Source organism: Coloeus monedula (assembly GCF_965178545.1).
Source record: "Coloeus monedula genome assembly, chromosome: 5".
Classification (NCBI taxonomy): Eukaryota; Metazoa; Chordata; class Aves; order Passeriformes; family Corvidae; genus Coloeus; species Coloeus monedula.
In genome coordinates, this window is record NC_138785.1 from 36,930,316 (window position 1) to 36,955,377 (window position 25,062).

At 37.5% G+C, this 25,062-nt stretch overlaps 1 protein-coding gene across 4 annotated transcripts in view; it reads left to right on the plus strand.

Annotated features, from left to right (window-relative positions):
- CLCN3 (chloride voltage-gated channel 3) overlaps positions 1–25,062 on the plus strand; it is a 66,001-nt gene that overhangs the window by 8,747 nt on the left and 32,192 nt on the right. For 2 of the 4 annotated variants that reach the window (XM_082281858.1, XM_082281855.1), the window contains exon 2: positions 4,862–5,037. In XM_082281858.1, the coding sequence (XP_082137984.1) occupies positions 4,878–5,037 (160 nt within the window). In that variant the 5' untranslated portion in view covers positions 4,862–4,877. Of the gene's footprint in view, positions 1–4,861; positions 5,038–19,458; positions 19,643–25,062 lie in introns of those variants that run through there. The other 2 variants (XM_082281857.1, XM_082281856.1) reach the window with 1 other exon arrangement.

Below are 25,062 nucleotides of genomic sequence, written 5' to 3' on the forward strand. Positions count from 1 at the left end.
TTCTCTCACTGCATTTTCTCTATGGTAGAACATATTCTTATGTGTAAAGCTTGTATTGATAATCTTAATTTTATCTCCTTTTGCCTCATGGGTGCAAATGATTCTCACTGAGTGCTGTACTTGAGTAGGGTTTGTTGGAAGATTTATGTGAGTTGGAGGACAGATGAGTGCCTTTTAGCTTAGTTGTTAGTACTAAGCAGAAAAAATGAATTTTACACTGATTTTTTTAATCAGGATTCTTAGTTTGAGAAAGAGCTCTTTTGTTAAGATCAATTATTGTGGGTTTTTTTGTGTTGATTGTGTTTGTTGGATTCTTTGTTGTTGTTGGGGTTTTTTAGTTGGTTTTGGCTTTGAACTATTTAAAGCAAATTTGTAATCTGGAATCTGGAAGAGTACTTTTAAGTTTTCATTCCACCCCCCTTCTGGGGAAATAATAAGCCTAAACTGCCTTTTTTTTTTTCCTGCCACTCCTTTGAGATATAGAAAAGTGTTTTTATGGGATAATAGAGCACATTCTGGAGATTTACCAATTGCTTGCATCATCTGTCAACAAATGTCTTGTATATCTGGCTTTTTACTGGCCTACTCTGTCTTTTCCATAGACATGTCTCTGCACTGGAAGTGGTTCCCTCAGCTGACTTGCTTCTCTACTTGACCTTTTAATTGTAGGGCTTGAAAGATAAGTTGGTTGTCTGACATTGGAGAGCAGAAAAATGCCTGTGGTACTAGACTGTGCAGAAAACTGCACAGCCTTTGTATGCTTTTTCTGCTATTAATGTAGCTGTTTCTCCTTTACCAGTGTACTTCCTGCCTGCACTGTATTTAATTAGATTTTCCACAATATACTGTGCCTGTGCTCATTACTTTCTTTGCTCTCTAGTCGTAACAGGTAAGATATCCTGCTTTAGCTCACTGTTCTTCAGTTTGGTTTGGGGTTTTTGCTTGTTTGGTTGGTAATTTTGTTGTTTAGTTTTTTTAGTGCCAGAGGCCTCTCTGTTAACCTGCTTTTGTAGAAGCATTTTGATGGGTCAGGACATCCTGGAAATACCTTAGTAATAGAAGCATGATGAGTTACTTGCATCTTTTTTGCTTTACAGACATTTCGTAGAAGACTTGGATATGAGTTGAGTGAAATTCTTTCCTGTTTCAAGAGCTTCCTGATTATTGCTTGTATTTTCTTTGTTTTGTTATTCTTACAGTGCATTACTTTAATATTTTTGTGTTTTTTCAAAGATAATCAGAAGCATTTTTGAGTCTGCTTTCTGAGATATTTGGAGTAGACTCTATCAAAACTGTGGTGCTTTGTAGAAATAAGTTAAAGGAAGTATCTTTAATGTTCTCATTATTCCTTTATAATTCCTCTTGGATTTTTACAGTAGTCTAGGTTGAAAAAAAGGTTTATTGCTTAAATACTTACTGTAAGAAGAATTTATTGGGAACATGGTGTAGAATGTTTTGTTTGATTTTCCGGGAGATTTAGTTTGGCTAGCATTCACCCAGTACCTTTTTTTCCTGTGTGCAATTTCTCTTGTGTAACTTCTGTTTTTCCCCACTTGCCATTTAGTGCTTCTTTGGGTAGGGCAGGGAGTCTGTGGAATGGATCTGACATTAAAAAATGGCAAGTTGGATAGTTATTTATCCCCTTTCAACCCCACAAGCATTTGTGCAGGTTCTCTTATATGAACATACTCTTCCAGTTATCCACTAAGGATAATCTGCACCAGAGTTGGTCAGGCACAATACTGGTTCTCTTCTGGCTGTTGTAGCAATAGAAATAATTTTCCTGGCTCTTCATTTTCTTTATTATTGATACTCCCAGCAGTCTGTTTCCAAGGAGTCTACTCTTTGTGCCCACATCACTCCCTTTCCTTAAGTGAGGCAGATCTCTCATGTGCTAGCAGTGCTTTAGGTCACATGAACATACGTTATAAGTTATCTTGGGTGTTTAACACAGCTCAAGATGATGCATCACTAACCTTTTATCCTAGTTTGTTAAGCAAACCCTTTTCTTTAAGGCACACAAGGAAATTTGTTGTACATTGACTTGAACTGTCCTCCCTGCCATTAGTTACAGATAGTGGTGGACACATTAGTGATTGACATACTCTTAAGTAAAATTTTAGTCCTGTGTGAAGCTTATTGAACAGCTAACATTCTCCTGTTCTTAGTTTCCTGTATTCCTTCCATTGCTGCATGCTGCTGTGAGGCAGGATCTGTAACACGGAATCAGATACACGTACTTGCCTCTCTAGGAATGCAGAGAAGTAATTGAAGTCTTGGTTAAAGCCCTCAAAATGAACGGTTTTGGTATTACAGCTTTTGCGTGGCTGTTGGAGAGGTCTGTCAGCAGCAATACTTCTACAGCAGGCCACATGTAGCATTTAAAATGGTAAGGGCTGTAGTATCATGCCTGTCACACAACTGGAGGCATGTGTGTGCCAGAGGAGTTGGCCTGTGGAATCACTCTTGTGGAGCAGTGGTACAGGGGTTCTCTGCGGTGTGCTTGGCTTGGCTCTGCAGAGCGTTGGTTTTATTTGTCAGCTGCTGACCCACTGATGAAACTTTGCCTTCCATTGTAGCCCAGTCTGAAAGCATTTTCTCAATTACTGGAAGATTTAATACCTGTAATTTACTGCTCTGATATTTACCTAAGAAGAGACATTTATCCAAGGGGAGAGTTATTTCTCTTATTCTGAATAGCAGGTTTGTAGTAAAATTAACTGAAGCTGTGGAGCCTAATGTAAATAAAATAGTCTTGTATTTGAAAAGATACATTTACAATGTTCTGTCTTTATACTGTACTAAATATTTTTGCTAAGAATATTACAGGAAAATGTCTTTATTAGATGAAAAAACTGTATGTGGCTTTGAAAGTTGGTACTGTAATTAAAAGACTAAGCAGACTTCAGCCATACCCTCAGTATGCATCAAATACAACAGCAGATGGTTAATAACAGAACCCAGTGCTCATGCTTCCTTAATTTGGGTCAGTTAACACCATAGAATCATTTCCCTTTGAGCTCAAGTAATTGCTTTTGGTAGTTGTGTTTCCACCTGTGGTTTACAAGAGAGACACTCACAGTAAGGATCTTCAGGAGTTCTTGGAGCAGTTTGAATTCAGTTTGGAGGCCTGGGCTTGACACAAAAGTGGTAGTACTTTTGGGGTCTATATTTGCTACCTCTTTGTTGTTTTGATGAATTCACAAACAACTTTTTGTGATAGGCCACCATTCAGTTAGCCTTCTCCTCCTTGTTAATTGTTTTCTGCCCAATAGTAAAGATTACTAAAGTAACAGGAAAATAGAACTGTTAAAAAAAGTCAGGTCTACAATAGGAGAAGAACACAGTAGACAAAACCTTACATTGTGTTACCGGGGTTTCTTTTTGTCTTGTGCTTTTTGTCTTCTAGTGCTACTTCTATGGACAAGGCAGGGAGTGTTCTGTCTCATTGCAAATCTCACCAGAATGTAGGAAAATTCATATAAATTTAAAATAGAGATTTCACTTGAGCAGGAGGCCAGTTGGCAGATGAGTCTATGATATTGTTTTGGTGCATGAAGCAGGTGGAGAAAGGCAGCAGATTATGCAGTGAGTGGAAACACTTGTAGGAAGTCCCATTTTCTTATTTTAGCTATGCTGTGTGCCTACCGTTTAAGATAGCACCTCACTGGTCCTGGGAAAGGGATACTAACAGGACTTTCTGTGAACACAGTAATGAAATAGTCAGTCTGTTTGTGTACTGACGTTTTGGGAGGCATGGTCTTTGTAGGTACCATTTCTTTGTGAATTCAAAAAATTACTTTGTGTGAAAAGTTAGCATCTTTTGAACAACTTCAAGTATAGCTTCTGATCTAATTATAAATTGTGATCTGATTTATTTAGGTAAAACAATGGAGATGCAACTGTATTTTCAAATAGAATATGCTTCCTAATATGTCAGTGTGAAATATTCTTGGCTGTCCATTAAGCTTTTCCACTGCCTGTAAAATATTAGAAGATCAAGAAAAAAGTTCACATAAAGATGAATGGAAGAAATTTATCTGAGGAGAGAATATGTTTTAAATTGTAAATAATTCTTTTAAGAAATAAGAATGGGTAAAGTCAAAGAGATCTGTCTTGCCAATAGCAGATCTCTAGGGAAGAGAATAAGCATATGCACATCTCCAGAACGCTCTCTAAGCCTTCAGCATTTCCACCAGAGGTGTTGTCTTTAATAGCTTTTGATGTGTTTTTTTTGTTGTTGTTCTGTCAGTGTGTCTCACTGCTTTATGAACCACTGCATTCTTCTGCCAAGTGGCAAAGAATTCCACCACTTTCCTACATGCTGTATGAAGAATTAGCCCTTTTTCCTCTGCTTGTCACCTTACCTTTTTTGTTATGTCATGTAGGGCCCACTGAAAAACAGCTGATGCTCTTGACTTTCTTCACACAACTTGTGGTTCTGCTGACATCTGTTGTGTCATCTTCTACATTGCATCTTTTCCTGACTGAAGAGTCCTGATCCATTTTGTTGCCCTGTAGAAGGAAAGCTATTTTGTTCTCTGTCGTCGTCATGCTCTTCTGTAACCCGTTTCAGCTCTTCTATAATCCTTTTGGACTTTTTGCTCTATGTAAAGTGTTTAAGATATAGACAAGCTGTGGATTCATTTAAGGCTTTAATGAAGTTCTTTCTCTTAACTGATAATTCTTGAATCAAATTAATTTGTTCTGTATTGCTGCTACCTTTTTGTAACTTGTAGTATTGTTGCCATAAAAAGTTTTCCCCAAAGCACAAAATACTCTTGTTTTATTTTGATACAAATTTTGTAGTGTTTTTTGAATATTCAAATAGAAAATAACTTTTTTATGTATATACATACAGGTTATAAAGCAGCTAAATGGAGTCTGAGCAGCTGTTTCATAGAGGCTACTATCGAAACAGTTACAACAGCATAACTAGTGCAAGCAGCGATGAGGAGCTTTTAGATGGCGCAGGTGTAATTATGGATTTTCAGACCTCTGAAGATGACAATCTCTTGGATGGTGATGCATCCATTGGTAAGTTAATTTCAGCTTAAAAGTTTTCTCTGGGTTGTATTTTTGCATGTGGTGGGGGTTTTTTCTTGGTTTTTGTTTTGGTTTTATATGACCAAATCTGATCCTTTTCTGTTAAGATGATCTGTCCTTCAGAGAGATGCTTTAAACCTGAAAGGGGTTGAACATTTTTCTGTGTGCTTGCCTAACAATTACATTGTGTGGGATGACTTTTGATATGAGGCAGATATTAACATGCTGCTGACAAATGTAGAACTTGCTGTCAGGTAAAAGGATGGCTAATCTGCAGCTTTCTTCTCTGCAGTGGAATTTTGGAAGTCTCACTCTCTCCAGTATTTCTTTGATGCAAAAATTAACAGGCTGTTTTAATCATTACTTCTAGAGATAAATGTGTTTTGCTTCATTCCGCTTCACCTCTGTAAAACAGAGGCAAAAGCCAGAAGTAGAGGTGTTGTTAGAAGCAGCAGAAAGCACAATATGAGCCGTATTTTTGACTAGATAAAAAGTTGCAAAGAAAACTTTCTACTGTGAGCACTATAAAAGCACTGAAGTAATACAAAGAAGAAAGAACTGGGAAGCTCTTTCTCTCTTTTTTTTTTTTTTTTTTTAGTTTAAGAAAACAGTTCATGTAGTGAAAGCATTAGCATTCATTTAGCAATAGTCAAAAAGGTGAACTGAAGGAGGGAAAGAAAGTAATTTCTCTTAAAGATACTAACCTTGGTTAAATATATACTCTGCTCTCTTCCTCTTACTTTGTTCAAAATCAAACTCTGCTTCTTGGATTTTTTTTTTTTTTGTTTTTTAGTGCCTTTTCCTCTTTTCTTCTCCCGTTAGCATTTAGTTGTTTTCCTTCCCTGCAGTGTCTCTTCCGCCATATGTTTTCCCTTTGCTGCGCTTAGCAGTTGGGTGTTGGCGCTGTAGTAGATGGTTGTGCCGTATCGTTAGAAGCCTCTCGCCTGTATTCCTTCTATCTAGTTAGATATGTCTGGAATGTGCAGTTGTTTAACTTGTATACCAATACAGGTATCACAAGCCAGGACACCTTCAATTACTTGCATAACACCAGCATGCTAAAGTCCAGTACTTAAGAGTTGGGAAATTATTAGGCGAACGACTGGCTTCTGTATGTAATTCTTTGTTCTAAGTATATGGCACTTTTAATCAAGTGAGTGCCTTGCTCATCTAACATAATATTTACAACCTGTACTGAAAGTCTGAAGCTACTCTGGTTATTGTTCAAATAAATCATTTCCATCACTTCAAGCATGAAGGAGAAATGAGTTTACAGTAAGAGAAATAGTTTCAGAGCCACTGTTCTGCCTTTATGAAGGCAGATCTGTGAAATCAGATCCATATATTGAGTCCAAACAGATGAGGTGGTTGTTTTGTTTGCATTGTCAAAATCAATGCTAATTGCTGCACATGCCAGCAGCTCCCATCTTGTTGTAACACTGAAGTATCAGAATGTGGGTTGGTACATAAATATGAATGTATTTTCTTTCCTGGAACGTTAATTTTTTGCTCATGACTTGTCTGCTTGCCCCAGTTCTGGACTCCCTGAAAGAAGCAGCATTAGTAATAAGCTCTATTATTTTATTTAAGTAAGTGGTGATTTATGTGTCTCTATACATGGAAAATGTTTTATTGTACATCAAATCACGATAAATATCTTAGTAGTAGATCAGAATATGATGTTAATTTTCTTTTTAGGCTGGTAACATACTTTGAAAAATGTTACACATAAACTTGCACTCAGGAAGTGAACATCTGTGTTTCTCATTCCTTAGGTGTCCAAATGTGTCAGGTGTTTTTTTCTTTTGTGTTTTTAATACAGCAAATCTCATTGACAAGACAAAACAAGGGCTATTTTGCATGTGCCCATTTTGTAATTCTCTCTTACTCACATAGCATCAACTGTTTGGTTTGTTTGTATTAGTAGCAGTATTATTTAAATGCTCTTATCCTTTAGCCATATTTTTGTTCTGTTAAGTGTAAGTACAGATGAATTTACAATATGGAATATGTCCCACCTCCTAAGGAAGGGCAGGACCATCTCAGTAACTGGAAGATCACATGCTGCTCAGCACTGCCGGCCCTCCAGAACATGATGTGCATGCAGAGGTCTTAGGTCTGGCTCTAGCAGGCAACCCCTGCCAAAATCAGGACTGCTATTTAAAAATGTAGTGTAGTTTAAGTCTGTAGGACTGGAAGAATTTGTAAGGTTGGTATCTTAGCAACATTAGCAAACTGGCAATAGTGTATGTAGATAAAATTATTGTGGAAATAATGTAGTTAAATTGAAAGCTGCATAGCTGCAGAATGTAAGCTTCTAGTACAAATGAGCACAGATATGAATTTATGCAATCTGGATAAGTTGCCATGGACAATAGAGGGCACATCAACACTGCACAGTTTATGTAATAAAATATAGAATTTTGCAGATTTTTTAAAAAATCAAGACCATGCAATGAGGAGAAAATGAAGGATTAAGAAATAGTCTTTATCTTTCTTCTTTTTTCAGCTAATGAAAATGGAACCTTAAGCTGCACATATATTATGTAGACAAAGGCTAAGAATATGGAATTTCTAAAGTAATTGTAGTCTGTCCCCCTCATTCAGAGGGTAGTAAGTTAACAGAAGAAGTTTGCTTATTTCACTGCTCAGTCCCTTGGTTCTCAGCACAGCAATTCTATAAAGCTGCACAGTACTACTATTCACATTACCACTCATACTTAAGTACTTAACTGAGGTTTAGAAAGCCATTGAAGCTGTTACACAGTGGTGAATATGCTTTCTGTTGAAAGCATGTGGAAATTGGATGATGTTGGGAAAGAATGCTAACCTCATATACTCCTTGTCTTATATGGGAAATTTCTTGGTACTATATGGGACTAAACAAATGAACAAGGACTGAAAGCAGTAATCAGAAAGTCCTGTCGCTTCGACTTTTAGGTTTCTTTAATATTTAGTTGATAGCAGTTTGTCTTTTTAGTGTCATCTTATTTGAAAGGTTGGGGATAGTTCCATGTTGGGGAATCATCATTATCTTAAAACCAATGCTGTACAACCATTTTGCTCTTCTTAACACCATCTGAAAACATGTATGTGACCTGTCCTTTACTGTCTCATCTGAGGAAAATTGAGAAATTGTGATGATGTAGTATTTTTAACTAAATACATACATATGTATAGTAATTATGTATGTAGTATGCCTGTTATGTTCTCCAGTAGCTATTTTCTTTGCATGAATGACAGATTTTAAGTGGCAGTGTTGTGGAGAACAAGTAGGTATTATGAAATTGTGAATTCTTTGAGCGTAGCATATTTTAACATGCTAAACAATTACATTGCTGTGCATGTGGAGGCTTGGATGACTTGTACCAAAACCCTGCCTCAAAAGGATGCTGCCTGTCAGCTTTGAACAAAACTTGCTTTTGTTGCTTATCAAAACTTTGTAGTACTGAAGTTAGTGTTTTTCCTTGTTAGAGTGCTGGCTAATGAATATGGTGATTTTATACTGAAATGGAAGCATCTGCCTCATTATATGTTACCAGAGCTTGTACAGAGACTGTACATCCATATATGCAATTTGTGAAAGTAATTTTTATCATGACTTATCTGTGTTTTATTTTTAGATTGTTTGCCCTGCTTATTTATAGGTCAATTTAAACATATTATACTTAGCTCTGGAAAGCTATTAGTTCTTTAATAGTCAAGTCATATAAGCTAATATTTACTGGTTTAAATTTTACAGAGCTATACTATTTAGCTTTTAAACAAAATCTTACACTAGGGTAGTTCATTGTTTCCCATCAATTTAGCAGAGGAAAAAAAGAATTCTTTCTAAACAGAAATGAAATCTCCAGAATGGAAATATATTATTAGATTAATATTTTAACTGTGGAATGTGATAAGAAGATGAAATGTCTAATCAGTTCTTTTCTCTCAACAGTGGTTTGCCTTGCCTGTCTCTAAAGTGTAACAAGTCTCTTCAAAAGTTCAAACTTTTTCCTTTTATGACTTGGGGTTAAGCAACCAGTGAGGTGAAACCGAGAGGTCTCCATCATTTTGCTCAGAATTGAGGGCTGTTTATATGATCAGAGAGGACTGCATCAGTTTTCACTCTTCTTTATTTAAGTGTAGGGCAAGCTCAGTAGGAGGTGGATTTTTGTACTGTTGTCAGACTGCAATTTTTTCAAGGCACTTACTGAAATCAGATGATTAAATCTTATTTGCAGTAAACATGATTTGCAAACAAATGACCTCACTGGTGTTTACATCTCAAGGTACTTTGATCTGTCTGTGGGAGTCTCAGTACTGAATGAGCTTGCATTCTTTTTGGTAGGTATGGATTCCTGCTTCACTTGAAGGAGCTTGGTTGCTTATGTTGTGAGTTCAGTGTGGAGACAGTTTACAATTTGACATATGGTGTTAACATAAAATTGGCAATACTTAACCTTAGTATGACAACCTGTAAACTGGTAATTCAAAAGCTGATGCTACAGCCACTACTATCTCCTTGCAGTGGTAGCATTGCCACTGAAAAAGAAAAGGATATGCCAGCAGGTCATAGTGTAAAACACTGCAGCTCTTCTAAAACCTCCTTACCCATGATTTGGAGTCCCTTGCCTAAAGAGAGAGACCTAAACAATCCATTTTTGGTGCCTTAAATATCGACACTAAAAATTTTATAATTGTGAACTAATACTATGGCATTATTTAAGGAACAGAGTGCAACTTTCAGCAAATGCAGGTGGTTCAGTATAATCAAGAAGTTTGTACCATGAGGGGGATAATTTTTCAAGCAAGAGCTAGTTATCTTTTCCAACAACACGTGAATGTTGTTTCACAGGTATGCTTGTTTCTATTTGGCTATTGCCCTTTATAAAGAGAAGGAAAAATATGAAGAAAAGAACAAAATAGCTTACTTCCCACATCAAAAATTTAAGTTCCTGTTGTATTCTTCGTATGTGGAAATTGCATTAACGTATCCTTCCTGTTACTCACAGCTGATATGAAGAAGAGCCTTTGAAGTAGTTTTGCACCATTGGCGTTGTTTTTGTTATCCATCCATTCCATCCACGTGTTATAAAACTGATTGGACTGAACAGTCATTATGACAGTTTGACATATCTCTTTCCTAAGTTACATACAACCTATTTTCCAAGTTAGCAATATTTGCATTAAAGAGCTCATTGTCATTCTTAAGTAAGGAACATATTCACCCCAAAATGATGCCATACAAATCAAAGCAACATGATTTGCTGTGATCACAAGGACAAGCATGAGGCACAGCTAATTTATAGAATTAAATTGTTAAATTGTCAGTAACTAGTTATAATTTACTTTTTTCTGCTGGGTTGCAGTTAGGCTGCAGACATTTTGCTGTGCTTCATACTACTGATGCAGCTAAACCCAGGCTATCTGACAGTATCAAACCATGACTGCTACTTTTTTTTGGTAATGAGTGAAGTTGATTTTGTCCACCTATCTGGAACAGAAATTGTTAAACGTTATGTTTACATGGATAACTGGGCTAATTAACAAAGTTCTTCTTCAAGGATTTAAAAATTGCTGTCAGCACCCCTCCCTCCACCCCTACTGACTGGAAGATTCTTAGGTTAAGGAAAAAATGTTTTACCTTAGTTATGGGATGTCATGATCAAATGAGTGAATTTCAATGAGTATCTGTTTATCGTGCTAGTGATTTCCTGAACTGTAACGTCTGTTTGTTTGGGTTTTTTTGTAGTTATTGTCCAAAATGTAAATTCACTTGATATTGTTGTAGTTGAACAGCCTTCAATGGTGTTACAGCGTTAGTTTAGGCCTTCTGATTATATATGGATTGGTGTGTCAGTAGGCTTTCTGAGGGATGGAAATTATGGCAGTGTGCATGTAGAGTTTTAGTAACCGACTAGTTTCTGATTCTCTTAAATGTTTGAAAACAGATAGTTATAATTTCAATTTCTCATAAACACCACGGTTAGCTCTTTGAGGACTTGTTTGTAAATCCTACCAACAGTCCTTGTGTGGTCTCACCAGTCCTTCCTGATGAAGCTTTATTTAGCACATGAGCCTGATGCTCTGGAAGAAGATAAATGAAAATACTAATAATCCATTCTTTCCATCTTTCTGATATTATATAATCTTGTTGGTTTCCTTCTGCAGCTCTCCTGAAGTGCTTAAAGCACATTAGCTTTGTCAACAGATGCTGCTGAGGAAGTTGTTACCAACTTGACAGCCTGGTGTAGTGTTAGTATGTGTATGTCCTTCTTCCAGACAAACTGTGTGAACAGTGTAAAATCAAGGAATGAAAACAGAGGAAGTGTGATGGCATATATGCAGATATGTAGAAAGATGAGTCTGAAATGTAAAACAAAATAATTTGGTATAATATGTCTATAAAATCTTTAGGAGCTAAATGGACAATTTTTGGTACAGTTTTAATAATATTTCATTTATTCATTTTAGTTTTGATTTGTTCTCTCAAGTCAGCCAGAGAAAGCAGATAGGATTTTAACCAAATTGATGTCAGGTTATGCTCTTGTTTTCTGCCTTTGAGAATATTCTTGCTTACCAGCATTTTAAAGTGAAGGCTTTTCATTGGCTTGGGTTAAACAGAAATATTATTCTGAAAGAGGGTATTATGATGTCCCTGAAACACGAGTACTGAGTCAAACCACAAATCTACCTAGCTCAGCATCCTATCTCTGACAGGGGTCAAAAATCAGTGCTTAAAGAAGAGTAAGAATGGAATAAGAGAGAGGCACCAGAGTACTTGTGTAGAAGTTTTTGTCTAGCTGACAGCCTCTCTCGTCTGAGTGGTGGGTTTTAACTTTTAGTCCTCCTTAGTGTATTTTTCTTGAACTGAGCTTTTCTCACTAATGCAATTCTTTAGCACCCAAACCATCCCTTGCAAGCTCTCCTAGCTTAGCTACATTTTATGTAAAGCACCATCTTATTTTCTTTATTTTGAACCTAGATCCACATATAAATGCTGCTGAGAGTAGACATAAGTGCCAGAGTCTTACTTAGGTTAACACTGGACCATGTGTTAGCATAGACTGACATGTGGATCTCCTTGTCATTTACCCTTGTATGGCATAAATACTTAAACTCTCTTTTGTGTTTTTTAATTTTCATCTGTAGTTGTAGCTGCAGAAAATATTTCTGCTGATACAAAAAGTTTTAGGGGGTATTATTGGCTTATTGAAGTGAAACTGCTGTTGGTAGGAAAAGGTTTGATATGAAACTAGGACAGGGTGACCTGAAACTAGGATGACTTGATTGTCATGCCAAATACACATACCCTGATAAGCCTATCATGCAGTGGCCATATGCATCTAGAAACTAACAAGGATTAACACATGAATTACATGGTGCTGTCACTGTTATTAGAACAGATGGTGAAATTTTTATTTCCATTGCTACTTATTTTTTCTTCTCCTCACTTATCTCTTTTTCAGGTTAAGGTCTTCTTGTTTGCTTGGTTGGACCTTGTAGGTATCCCATCCTTTAGATCCTCTTCACTGCCCCTTTCTGAACCCTTTGTAATATCTCTAATTTAGGGGAGGGGTCAGAACTTCACACAGCATTTGGAGGATGGGCATGCCCTAGAAATAGAGTAAGTTTATTCTGACCTCTACTAAATACTGAGCCTGTATTTGAATTAATGGAATTCAAACATACCTGGCATGGTGTAGTATTTTGTATTAACAAATACAACAGAATTGCTGTTGGTGCTATGTTCACAAAGCTTATTTATTTATGAAGAAGATGTAATATCTCTAAGATGGAAGGTAATCTTAACATATATATGGCTGTTGTGGTTTATGAGTGGTAGTCCCCAATTTAGTTCTCCATGGAGACCTTCCAAACCACACTACTTGATCCACCTTCCCCCCACTCCTGCCACCCCCATGGGTCGATGGAGAGCAGAATTGGAGGAACAAAAGGCAAAAAATCACAGCTTGAGATAAGAACAATTCACTGGAAACAGCAATGAGATAAAACGAACAGTAACAGGAACAATAATAACAAATGTATACAAAAAAAAGAGAATGATTCACATGCAAAAAGCTCACCTCAGAGCCTGACCTGATTGAACCCTACTGCAGCCATGATTTCCTAACTGGAAAGGAATACCCTTTTTCTTGGAAATGAGAGAGAGTCCCATTTCCCTGCCCCAGCAATGACATGAAGTGGTGTGGAATGTCTTGGTCATGCCCTCCTGCTGACCCGGGCCAGAACCAGGACAGTGGTGTACCTAGGGAGGAATATGCCTTGGTGCTATAATTTTATCCCCTGCATTATGCTTTGAACACCAAGTTGGAAATAATGGCCAACAGTAAGCAACCCTAAAACAGAAGAAAGGCAATGGAGCAGGTAAGACCTATATCCTTATATGCATTTAGGTATGAGGAAAAATAGAACCATCTCTGTAGCACAATTTTGGCTAGTCTGAGAAAGAAGTGAACTTCAGGGAAGGATGCCAAATCTTCCTGTTGATGCATTGTAACTACAGCTTTAGCAGATTGGAGTGTGAGAAGAGAGCACATATGCGAAGGTGAAAATGCAGCAGTACTTATTTTCTTAGTAAAAGCCTACCCTGTAAACAAAAAGTACAGAAAAAATATAGAAAGTATTTAAGAGGCTCTTAGAGACAGAGAGAGCAACTTGTTTGCAGAAAATAGCTTCCTTTTCTTTCAAGTCCTTCTCATGTGATTAATACAGTAGAAGTAGATATTTCTAATATCAGTGTAAAACTGATCAATTAAAAAAAAAAAACAACAAAAAAAAGCCAAAACAAACCCCAACCAACCAACCCCCCCCCCAAAAAAACCCAAACAAACAAACAAACAAACAAAAAAAAAAAACAAAAAAAACCCAAACAAAACAAAACCCCAAAGACTAAGAAGACTAACACGCACCTCTCACAGCTGGTAGCTATATGTAGTCTGTTGATGTCAAGTATTTTCTTTCAGCCTCATTGGGTTACACATTAAGTAGTGTTACGGGCAGGCCCAGAAAGAAGTGAAAAGACAACTGAGGCCTAGTCTTGATTTCAGTGTTTTGGGCCAAGATGTCAAACCAGTCTTAAGGGACCATACTTTTTTTTCCCCCAGTTTACTTTTGGTTTTAGGTGGTAATATTAGGTGGTAATATTTTTAAGTCTATTTTTCCTTCTGCCCTGAAGTTTTGCATGGCAGTGGGAAGCCTTTGCTGCTGTTTCCCTGATTGGGAGTGAAGGTTCAGCTTCCCTCAGGGGAAGTCAGTCTCAGAATTGATTACACAACATGCTTGTGGTTATATGACCTGTTCTACTGCATTCTGTTTGCTGGTTGGGTTTGACTTCAGTTACCACCTTCTGTGTCTGGACAGTGAATGAAAGCACCACTGGAAGTTACACAAAACTGTAGGAGTGTAGTTCAAAAACCTGTGGTTGGCCAGTGAAAAAGTGAGTTTATTAGGTGAGAACCTGGAGTAAAGTGTTCTCTAGTGGGTGAAATGATTGTGAGCAAAATTAAATAACTAATGTGTGGGAAACAAGCAATTATGAAAAAAGAAACTGTGATTAAGAAGCTATTTTTTTCTGTATAATAAAATGCAAGCAGGGAAAAATCTTATTGTGTATTACTGCTATGTACTTTTTCTGGGTTTTTTATTTCTGTGTTACTTAAACCCCATCTGCCTTCAACTACTCAACAGCATATGCTATAAATTTGTTTTCTTCTGCTTTTACATTACATTTGGTCTAAAATTTTTCCTCTTGTTATCTGTCTGCCCTATTGAGGCTTTTGATGAGGTGGCAATGGTAACAGCTTAGAAGAGTCTTCTATATATAGCCTGATACACTGATCAAGGACAGAATTCTATATACTGCTAATGGAGGAATGAAGTTCAAGACTGATTTCTAAATATTTCTAAAATAATTTATCCTTGTTTTTTAAAACTGTGTATCAATTTGAAGTAATATATAACTGTACTTTTTTTCTCTCTTTTCCCCTCCTCCTTGTTTTCTGTGGTTGCATCCTGGTCCATGCCTGGGTACTAGAACTGAGAATGGTGCTTGTCTTTTTATCAGCTTTCATACTCTCACAGCAGGCTCTGTGTGACCCATATGAGAAAGTTGTATGATTTTATGTGGAATGAACAAAGTCAGGCTAAAAGGGCTACAAGATAGTAAACTGAGACATTGAAAGAAGTCACGCTGGGCTTAATTTGGCTGCATGGTTTGAGAAAAGGGTAAATTAAAGAAGAAATTGGGAGAAAAGGTAGGAGACTAAAGCCAGAAGGAAGAGTAATGAGGCACAGTGTGTTTTGAGACATTTTATATATACTTTGGGCACTCTATTCTAAATGGATGCTTTCATGCCCACTCTTCAACAGAAGGCACATATGAGTTAAATTCTTCAGAATGGTTGGAGATGGTAGCCACTTTGGTAAGTGCTGTATGTGTAGCATTTTTCAAGAGAACATTATTTTCTAGCTCTGCTGAAAGAGAAGATTTAGTTTTGAATAATAATAGGAAAGAAAAGTGACAGTTAAGAGTCACAAAAATCTTTTGCATCAGTCAGACAAATGTTTGTAATTATCAGTCACGTTTTTGGCATCTGTTATTATGCGGATGAAATCATTCAGCATCCCCAAACTTATATTTTTAATTTCATAAAAGGCATGGTTTTGATTTTCGTTATTTGGTGCGACAAAGTCTGTCACCAAAATAAACCAAGTAATTGGGGAATATGAGAGCATGTTTGTTTTATATGTAACAAGGTGCTTGGCTGTCTTCTTTAAACCTAGCTTACCTTTTAATATGAAATGGTGGGAAGTGCATCAGAGTTAAGGTCTTCCCTTCAGCCTTGGGTAAGCAGGCTGTCATACCTCTGTGGTACTGCCCTTCTTTTCGCTGGCCTTGTTTTGTCTCTTCAAAACACATTTCCCTGGGTGTATCTGATTTGTATAACCTCTGAGTTGTTCTTATATTGTCAGATACTTTGTCTTAAATACAATTCTTTTCTTTCCCTAAACTGGAAAAGATAAGGTGTGGAGAGAGGATAAAAGTGTCTTTCGTCATTCTTAGTATGCCTTAAAGGTGTGTCACCTGTGTACACTCCAAAAGTTTTGGAACAATGAACTTCTGCAAAGACAGGTTCATCTAAGTTATGGTTAACCACAGCATGTGCCTACATAGAACAATGGGAACATTCAGATGTGTGAAGTTATTTGGGCATGGAGGGTTTCTGGGATTGAGACCTTAGTCTATAATTGCTGCGATGAAATTTGGAAAGCAAGCTGCTAAACAAACCTGCTGTTTACCTGTGAGCTGTTCTATGTAGTAAACTGGCAATTTCAAGGGACTCTCGGCCATTTAAAATAAGGCTATTGTTAAACTCGCTTTAGGCCTTACAACAAGTGTTCATAATATTTTGTACTCCATGATACCCAAAATACATAGTTATCTGGAGGCACCGTTTCACTAACTATAATTTTGAAATTTGCTGAACTTCACAACAGAAATAACTGACATACTCTTTGGAATATAAAATTGTCAGACAGTTCAAGCCATGGACTTTTCAGATAAGGTAGAAAAAGAATAATTTGGAAAGATTAAATTGTATAGGTGTTTAGATGTTAAAAAAAAAAAAAGACTGCTTGTCACATTAATATGCACAGTATCTTTCTTTCTTTCTTAAGAAAACCAAAACAACACAAAAATTAAAAACCACCTTTCATGGTATTGTAGGAAAGGGAATACACACAGTGGTAGTAGGTATGAGCAATGAGAACACAAGCTGCTGAAAACTGAGAAGGGAAAATTACTGCTCTGCTTTTTAAGAGTAGACAAAGGACTATATTTGGCAGCCAGTCCATAAGCAGTGACCTTTGAAGAGCTGCTGCAACTTAATATTAGGTGGACTCTTGAAATTTCATGTAGCAAATATAAAGTTGTATCTATTTTACACTGCAAACTTCTTGTCAGGACTTCCCCTCATATCCACAGTTCATGAGGTATGGTCTCCAACAAGTTATATCCTTCACCTTTTCCAACTCAAACTGGGTTTCAGTCTTGTGTGGAAATCCCGTGTGTGTTTTAGTCCAATGAACAGGTTTAGGCCAGCAAGTGAGCCATTTCTTTGCTGTAACTGATTTTTATTTTCAGTTCTAAGACATTCCAGGCTTTCAGTAACCACATCAAACTCTTAAAGTAGAGGTAATCTTCCAGACTTTATTAATAAAGTCCTTTATATCCTTTATTTCGTATTCTCTCAAGTATGAAGTTGAATTTATAGTGTTGTCATCTGTAATCAACATATAATAAATGCACTAACAGTTCATTCTCTAATAATTCTTGCTTCAAGTTACAGAAACTGTTGTACTGCTTCCTGCTGTGAATAACTTTTTATTTAGAGTCTTACAATAAGATTACAGACTGCATCCAGATTCTGTTGAGGTAAGGAGTTGAGAATGCTCAGGGATTTCTGTTGTACTTCTCTAGAAATAAGGGATATGGATAATTTAAAGTTAAGAGGTGCTTAGATTTGTTTTCTCACAGACAAAAATAAATGATGATAATGCATAATGGCTCTGAAAGTTTTGGATGTGCAAGATCTTAAAGATTCTTGGTTTTTTGTTGAAAAGGTTGTGGGAGGCCACTCTTCAAAAAGCATTTGTTTGTATAGATGATAGCAAATGGAGCTGTGTGGTTTTTAGAATTACATATCTGTGGCTCAAGGGTTCCCTTTGTCTTGGAGATAAGGTAGTCTTTAAGGTTTTGAAATATATTTTGCTATATGCTCATTTCCTTCCCCCCTTTTCTCACTTGTTTTTCCACCTATAGAGATACCAGCATTTTCTCAGTATTTGTACTGGAGCCGTATTTTTAGCATTTAGTATATTTACAAGCCTATAACATTTCTTTATGTCTTACTCTGTCCTCAGAATGATCATTTGCAGTACACAGCTTGTAACATTGGCTTATAAAAGAAGTGACTTCGCTAAGAACATAATTGGAAAATTATTTAAGAAACTAATGCATTTGAAAACTAAAATAACTGTCTGTCATACTTAAGAGAGGTGCAAAGGCATGCACAGTAAAATTAATTCATTCTTTGCTGTGTGAATGAAACTAAAGCTGGGCCTTGGTGCAGCAATGGCACACAATGTATTTAACTTTGCTACCTGCTGAAGGGGAAGAAAAGGAAAAACAATATGCATACCTTCCGTATGTATTTCATTACCACTGGACCAGCTATGGAAATCTCATGTAAAGTAGCTTTCTTATCAATTTTTCTTACCAGCATTTGCAAGATAGGACCAGGACAAGATCATACATTAAACATAAAATAGTATATGGTTCAATATGTAATAATATGTGCTTCAAATGGAAGCATGTAGTCAGTTTAAGATTTCCTGTCTTTAGATGCCGGCTGTTTGAAGTGCTTGGGCTTTGCCAGTGCTGTAACAGCCACTGCTTGATGATGCATCCCATGAATGCCTTGGTTAGCATTCGTGTGGGTTGTTGCCTATTTTGAGCCTGTGACTTTTAAGGGACTCAGACCAATTTGTCAATGTGTAGAGTAATGTAAGCTAAGTGTGGACTTGTGTTTATTACGTTTTCTTCCACCCCCACCCCAAGCTTTGTAGTGTGAGTAAGGATGTTACACAGTTGTAATACCAGAATAATCACCCAAAAAAAAGAGAGAGACACGACACCATTTTAGTTAGATATATAATTAAATTCTTGTTTTAATTTTTTTAATGACATGTTCAAATCTGTCAGTCACTGCTATAGGTCTGAAATTTCTACGTGAATTGGGGGAGAGGGGGTTGGTGAAAGTGGGGTGAACTGATCCTGTGGAGCAGAGGGATTGACTATTGGCACGTTATGTTGTTGTTCCTTGGAGGTGATTGTTTTGATGTTTGAAAGGAGTAAATGAAATGCCTGGGAAAGAGGCTTCTCCCCAGCCCCCAGCAATGCATGAATCTTCCCTTCCAGATAAAATGAGATTATAGGTGTTTAGAAGCGTCGGCAGGCGTGGCTCCAGAAAGGTGCAGGAACTAAGGGCAGCTCTTTCGGGGCAGGTTTGCCTGTTTTTCTGAGCCGGGCCCCACCGTTCACCTGTTGACAAGGTGGCCGCGCTGGCGGGTTCACCTGTGCGAGCGCATCCCTTCCGCCGTTCGGCCGGGCGGGGACGGGACCCCGCGCCCCGGCGAGGGCGGCTCTCCCGCGGGCTGCAGCGGGCGCTTTCCTCTCTGCCGCCAGGCGTTCTGTGCGTGCCCTCGCCACGCCGTGCGGCCCGAGCCGCGTCCGTGTGGCGGGCGGGAGGCGCAGGTGGCGGGGCCGCCCCGCGCTGACATCAGCGGCGGGGCCGAGCCCGCTCCGCAGAGCCCGGCGCTGCAGAGCCACGGCGGCGGCGCAGGCCGGGCCCGGCCGAACATGGCAGCGGCCCCCGCGGCCGCCCTTGCGTGAGCGATGCCGCGGCCCTCCTGAGCCGGCAGGCGGGCCTCGCCTTCGTCACGTCCATGGATGTCTCTTCGGATCCGTATCTGCCCTACGATGGAGGGGGAGGAGACGGCATTCCGCTCCGGGAGTTGCATAAACGAGGTATGCCGGATTGGCGTTTGGGTTACTTGTTTGCATAGCTGTACGTGCGGGACCGCTGTCCACATTGGAAACAGGGACGTAAAGGCTTGCTAATTATGGCACTGCTTTGTTTCGCCTGCCCGATGCCTTTTGTAGGAGGAAAATTCAGTTCTGCTGGTTCCTGTGTTGTCGGGGATTGTTTTCTCTGCAGGCAGATCAGTCCTGCTTCACATCTCATCGCCCTGTGACTCCATCTTCGATATGTGGCAGGCTTGCCTTTCGCTCTCTCTCGGTTTTTTTGTGTGTGTTTTTTTAATCAATAAAGCTATCTCGTGCAGAAAAAAAAACCCCTCCAAAAACTGTATTTGTCTTTGACTATGACCAAGTTGGCTAGAGTTATTAAATAGGATATTTACCTACCTTCCACTAACATGAATAGGAACAGTGTTTGTCTGGCTTTGAAGTTTCCGTACCTGGTTTTAGACTTGACCCGTTGTTGCCGTCTTTGATATGTGAAGGGAAAGCTCTGCAATGGCAGTGTGTCAGCTCAGCAAATATTGATGAACTCATAAGGAACTGGTACTTTAGGGTAGGTTCATTACACTGTTGCTTGTAAGGAAGCAGATTAAGAAAAAGTGTTATCGGTGTTCGGGGGAAAAAGTCCTCTTTTGAGCTTACGTTTTGTTTCTCGCTGCACATTTAAAGCAGAATACATTGTATAAAGATTTGGTTTTGTCCTGAGAAGTTGCAGTAGGAATAAAAGTTATGCCTTCAAATTCTGAGGATATGTTTTCATGTTTCGATTGCATGATCACAATGTGGTGCTTAAAACAATAAATGTAGTGAATTCGTAGTTTTGTTTAAATTGGCCTATCTAAAATTAGAACGTTATCAACATTTATAGCTGCTAGCGAAGGCATTAGAGAGGAGGTAGGCTGAGAACAAAGATACGATTTACATAAAATGATTCTTTTTCTCGATGTAATTTATTGGTTTGCATGTCCTTGTGAACTCTTATTTCTATAAATAAATTAATTCATAATTTATTTTCATCTAATATTTTATCTGTATTTTAATAATTTACATAGAAGGTTATTTGTTGTCTTTTTACGATTCTTAGAATGTTTTGCAGCATATTTTAAGAATATCAACAAGTTCCAATACAGTTTATTTTAGATAGGCAAATTTTACGCTGCCCAGGTCATTATTATATAGCAAGTGCTAGATAGTTCTCTAAGTCAGATTTTAGAACCACTTCTGAGAAACTGAGGCAGGTATTTTCTTAGAAGATTTGCAAAATGCAAATTTGGGATCTTATCAAGGCTGAATACCTGAAGGGAAAGTGCAAAGAAGGTGGAGACAGGCACTTCTCAGTGGTGCCCAGTGACAGGACCAGAGGCAATGGACACAGACTGAGCATGGGAGGTGCCCTCTGAACATCAGGAAGCAGTTTTTTACTTCGAGGTTGACGGAGCACTGTAACAGCTCACTCAGAGAGGTAGTGAAATCTTCCTCAGAGATACACAAAAACTGTGTGGACATGGTCCTGGGAGAACAGCTGTAGGTGGCCCTGCTTGAGCAGGGGTTTTCTACAAGATAACCTCCAGAGATCCCTTCCAACCTCAACTGTGCTGTGAGTTTCGATTTGTAGATAGATTTAAATATGAGAACTGCAAACCAGCCCTAACATGACACTTTGAGACTCTGCAGTTACAGTTAGACATTGAAATGTAATCCAGTGTGTATTCCTGGAAATTAACAGGTTTTAGTTGATTTTTACAATACAAAAAGATATTTGCAGTGCAGAGTGGTGTATGGCACCCTGGAGTACTGCTGTTAAACATAACGTTTGCAAATACTGTAATGAAAACAGTGGAGGATTCAACTAGGTAGTTCCATTGTGGTGACACTGCTGGGGACCAGCAATACAATTCCCAGTTGTGACTTGTCATTTTTACAGTTTGACTGAATTCTTTTAGGGCTTGTGCTTCCCATATTCTAATACTATATTTCAAAACAAATGTTAGTGGTGCTTCTTGGACTTGCTATAGTAAGTTTAGATAAAAAAAACCCCAAACAACCAACAACAAAATCTGAATAGTGTCACCATAATCTCCTGGAAGTCTGAATTTTGCAAGTGCATATGTCTCATAAGAAGATGCCTCCAGACCCGTTTGTTCCATAGATGTAACCAAAATTTGTATTTCCTGCTGGCTTACAATGCCACAGTAGTCTGTTACTGTGATTCAGCTATTAAAATAAAGCTTAAAATGCTAGCAGACAAAGCCAGAACTTGAAAGTAAATTCTTGACATTATTTTGTGCACTACCAAGATTTTTATTTTCCTCTTATGTAGATTTCAGGGCACTGTAATAACAAGCTCAGAGAACATGGGTAAAGATATTCTGAGAAAGCAGACTTAATTGTTAAAGGCAGGGAGATTTTTTGCCTTATTCACATACTGAAAACTCCTATGTCCTGCAGAGTACTGTTCACATAATGCAAAATTGTTTTGTAACATGAAAGCATTTGTTGCACTAGTTGACTGCAGTGGCTCTCTCAAAGTAGCTGTACCTCAGCAATTATGAAATGGCTGTTTAAATCATCAGGGGCCTTTGAGGTTTAATTAACGGCCTTCACTAATGTTCAGTGAGATGAAATACAAACTATTATAATATATTATTATTAAAGGCCTGATCCGTTAGCTTGCATTAAGAAGATTTTTTTTCAGTGCAAATACACTGTGAAACATCAAATGGAAAGATTTAAAAATATGTATTTGTTAATTGTGTTTATCTTTTATGTTGATTACTCATTATTATCTGTTTAAAAAAAAAACCAACAAAAACAAACCCAAAAACTAAACAGATATTATTGCATACTTCATGCCAGGAGTTCCTTTGACTTGTGCAGTCCTAAGACTTCTTTTTATGTCATACTAAATGCATCATTCCAGACCTCCTTATCCTCCCTGACACACTGAAATAAAACTTCAGGAGCACAGTTCACTTCTGCTCTCTTCTCTACTAAGTAAAAGAGTTAAAAATACTACTTCTCAGAAAGGGTTTAAAAGTTCTGATTTAGGATTGCATATATCCCAAGTGACTGACATGTACATTTTTGTAGGAATTTTTCATATAACAAACCATATACTGGAACATATGTCGCGTAAATAAATTACTTGTGTTGCCCTTGGATTTATTTTTGTATCATATTTACTACCTTGATCCTTTTGAAAGTTCAGAATGATCAGTATCTTGCTTGTCTTCCAGCTATTCACATACATGCTCACACTCTTTGATACCCTCCCCCCTGCCCCTCTTTTTTAAATGCCTAAATAAGAATTCATTTTACCACACTTCAAAAATTTGAAATCTGAGCAATAGCAGTACATGTATAGTGGCTAGGCTACCAGATCAAGGAAGACTTGATCTTCAGTAGGCACAAGTGTTGTTGACTCCCAGTTATTTGCTACAAATGCATAAACACATCTTAGATTTAAGAAATTGGAAGTCCTCAAGCAAAATTAATGAAATTTTGTTTCATTAGTAGTCTGTGATTGAGTCAGTAGCCAGGACATGTGAAAATTACATAGATAAAGAACATGCCAGATTTACTGATGACTTAGTTTTAGTAAACCTAATTTTTTTTTGGGAGACAAAATGAGTCACAATTTCATTTATTGTGCACTAGTCATGAAAGTGCAACTTCTCTTGCTTAGGCAATACTAATAGAAACATTGGAGAAACCTCTCAGCCACCTGCAGCCTCACCTGTTACTGTAAGATGTGGGATAGAGAATATTTAATAATATCTTAGGAAGACTTTCTGTCAGATGCATACTGAGCCAGTTCAGATCTTCTTAAGTGATAAAAGTTATACTTTGGTATTTTAGGGCATTTCTGCTTAAGGGCCTTTTATGTTTGAGAATTTGTAATAAATCAAGAGTCATTACCATTGTGACCGTTGAAGTAAATGGGTGTGAAAGTTGTGTACACATGCTCAGAGCTAAAGCTTGACTCCGAAATGTTATTAGTAGCAGAGGGAGAGTTAAAAAATTAATTTCTAGATTAATTGCATGTTCACAACAGAAAATGTGATCAAGATTATTATCATTCTCTAACTTGGAGAAACTCAGCATAATTATGGCACTGAATTTCTGCTGTGCTTTGTTTTAAGGTTCCTAGTATAAAAGAGGGATAAGGATTTTCAATTATGAGTTTAGCATATTTGCCTTTGATGATTAAAATAAAGTACCATCAGATGTAACTACAGTTCATTTAGGTAGTTGCAGGTTATCTGTCTGCATGTGCTATATAACTGGTAAGGTTCTCTATTAAGCATGTTTCTCAATTTTGGAAATAATTTTTTAATGTATTTTTATTTGAGATATTAGAAAGCTAATGAACAGACCAAGATTATGCCCTCCTTGGGCCTGAATATGGTCTGATTGGGATAATCATATTAGCAGAATTATTATTTTTGTTGCATCTTGACTTTACCCTCTAAAACAACATATAAATAAGTTGCTCTTAAGTACATGCAGCAGTGGCACTTAGAAATCTAATTATCTAAATTTCTGTTGTTCTGACTCTTATGGCCTTGGTCATTCTTAGATCACAGATGACTTCCCTTTTGCAATGTTTGCTTTATCTAACTTTATATATTTTTATACCTTCTATTTTTCTCATCTCCTCCCTCATTATTCATCCTAAATATAAGTTGTAAATTTAGTAGTGGACGGATCTCAATAACTTTTCACTTGCATATCTGAAGTCCCTATTTATCATAGACATAATTAAATAAATATAGTCCATCTGCCTTTATGACTACAAGAAAAGAAATCCGTAACAATAAACCCTTTTTTTTTTTGTGCTGCATCATAGAAACAGAAATGTGTGTTTCAACTAAAGTGAAAAGCCAGAGCTTGGGCTTTTTTTTTTCCTCCCCTTTCCTGTCCATTTGTGGTGGACACAAATCTTCAAAAGTCTTGGTTTAACTCCGAGGTTCTACTATTGAACTTTGATTTAATTCCTTCTTTTTAAAAGGTTATTTTTAAACCCAGATCTCTTTGGGGGCAGACAAAATGGAGGGTATTATGCAGTACTTTGATAAATCATTTTATTTCTTTTCCTTGTTCTTCAAAACTTGTTCCGAGTCTTCCTGTTTCCCATTTATCAAATTTTTTCCAGCCGATTTTTTCCAGTTTGTGTGTATATAGTTGTGTCAATTTTATATGCATTTTGATTGTAATGCAGAGACCAATTTGTGCTTGAAAGCCTTTGATGCAGTTAGAAGAGCTAACTGAAAGAGACGCTGAAAATTCTTAGTTGCACACAAAGTGGAATGTATTACTTGATTGCAAAGACTTTAGCATCGTTAATGATCAACAGTAGCAAATAACACTGGCATTGTGTGCTGTACTTCTGATTCTGAAATTTA